This window comes from Perkinsus marinus, assembly GCF_000006405.1.
Source record: "Perkinsus marinus ATCC 50983 genomic scaffold scf_1104296942950, whole genome shotgun sequence".
NCBI lineage: Eukaryota > Perkinsozoa > Perkinsida > Perkinsidae > Perkinsus > Perkinsus marinus.
The window spans coordinates 1-956 of record NW_003211986.1 but is presented as its reverse complement, the minus strand read 5'-3'; the positions used below and the strand labels follow the sequence as shown (position 1 = coordinate 956).

General features: G+C 45.2%; 1 protein-coding gene across 1 annotated transcript; it reads right to left on the bottom strand.

The window, feature by feature from the left end:
- Window positions 1-212: 212 nt before the first annotated feature.
- Window positions 213-723, bottom strand: Pmar_PMAR008325 (hypothetical protein; the record flags this gene model as incomplete). Its single annotated transcript, XM_002781273.1, has 1 exon — window positions 213-723. A coding segment is annotated over one exon (511 nt), but the record flags the coding sequence as incomplete, so codon positions are not given.
- Between the last annotated feature and the right edge of the window lie 233 nt (window positions 724-956).

The following is a 956-nucleotide window of genomic DNA, read 5'->3' as shown; positions in this document are numbered from 1 at the left end:
CCAATGAGCTTAGTATAACAACGGATGATGTTCAGGTTAGCATCCGGTAATAACCACTCCTATTCCATATGCTGACGAATCCAAGAACACACAGATCACAGGATCCTGACGAATACATAAAGCCCTTGGAATGCCAGAAAATCGTCTCAACTCATCCGTGCTTCTCATAATAGATTCATATGAAGACCTTTTTACAAAGGCATCCAAGTCACCGTCGGTGGTCCGTTCGGATTCATCACGAATGATAAGTCTCATAGCAAAGATAAGATGACCCACGAACCCCAATGGGTTGTATATACGGGCAACATAGCCCATCAAATCACGGATAGTCACGACACACAAAGAGTCATCAGAAGGAGTGGACAATGGTGGTGGTAGTGACGAGACATCGGGTGGTACAATGAATATCTCGTCATTCTTATTCCATAGAAGACCCAGTACTTGAGCAGAATCTTCACCACAAGGAGATCCTATCTGCCTCTTCTTCTCACTACAGTTGAAGCCGTGCCGATCACAGACACGAAGAAGACACCTGACAGCCAAATTAAGGAGCTTTTCAGAATCTGCTCCTACGACTAAATCGTCCATATAGAAGCAGAAACACACTGGAACATTGCCGTTCTTTATCAGATGCGGATAGAGACCCAAAAAGTCACTGCGAGCCTCATCACAAAGTCGTTGCATAGCATCCAACAAACAACCAGGCGAATGTGGTGCACCCATGGGTGGAGAACGAAGCCGATAGAGATTTCCACGAAATGGGATGCAGAACGTATACGATGCACTGTCCGAATGTAAAAGCATATAAAATGCCATAGAGATATCCAACGTTGCAGCACATTGAAACATTCTAAAGCCACTGAGCGCTGTCAATGTACTTCGCAACACACGATCATCAACTGCCTTATGACCCAATCCCGATCCTATGAGCCCAGCAAAAGCCCGACCATCAAGAA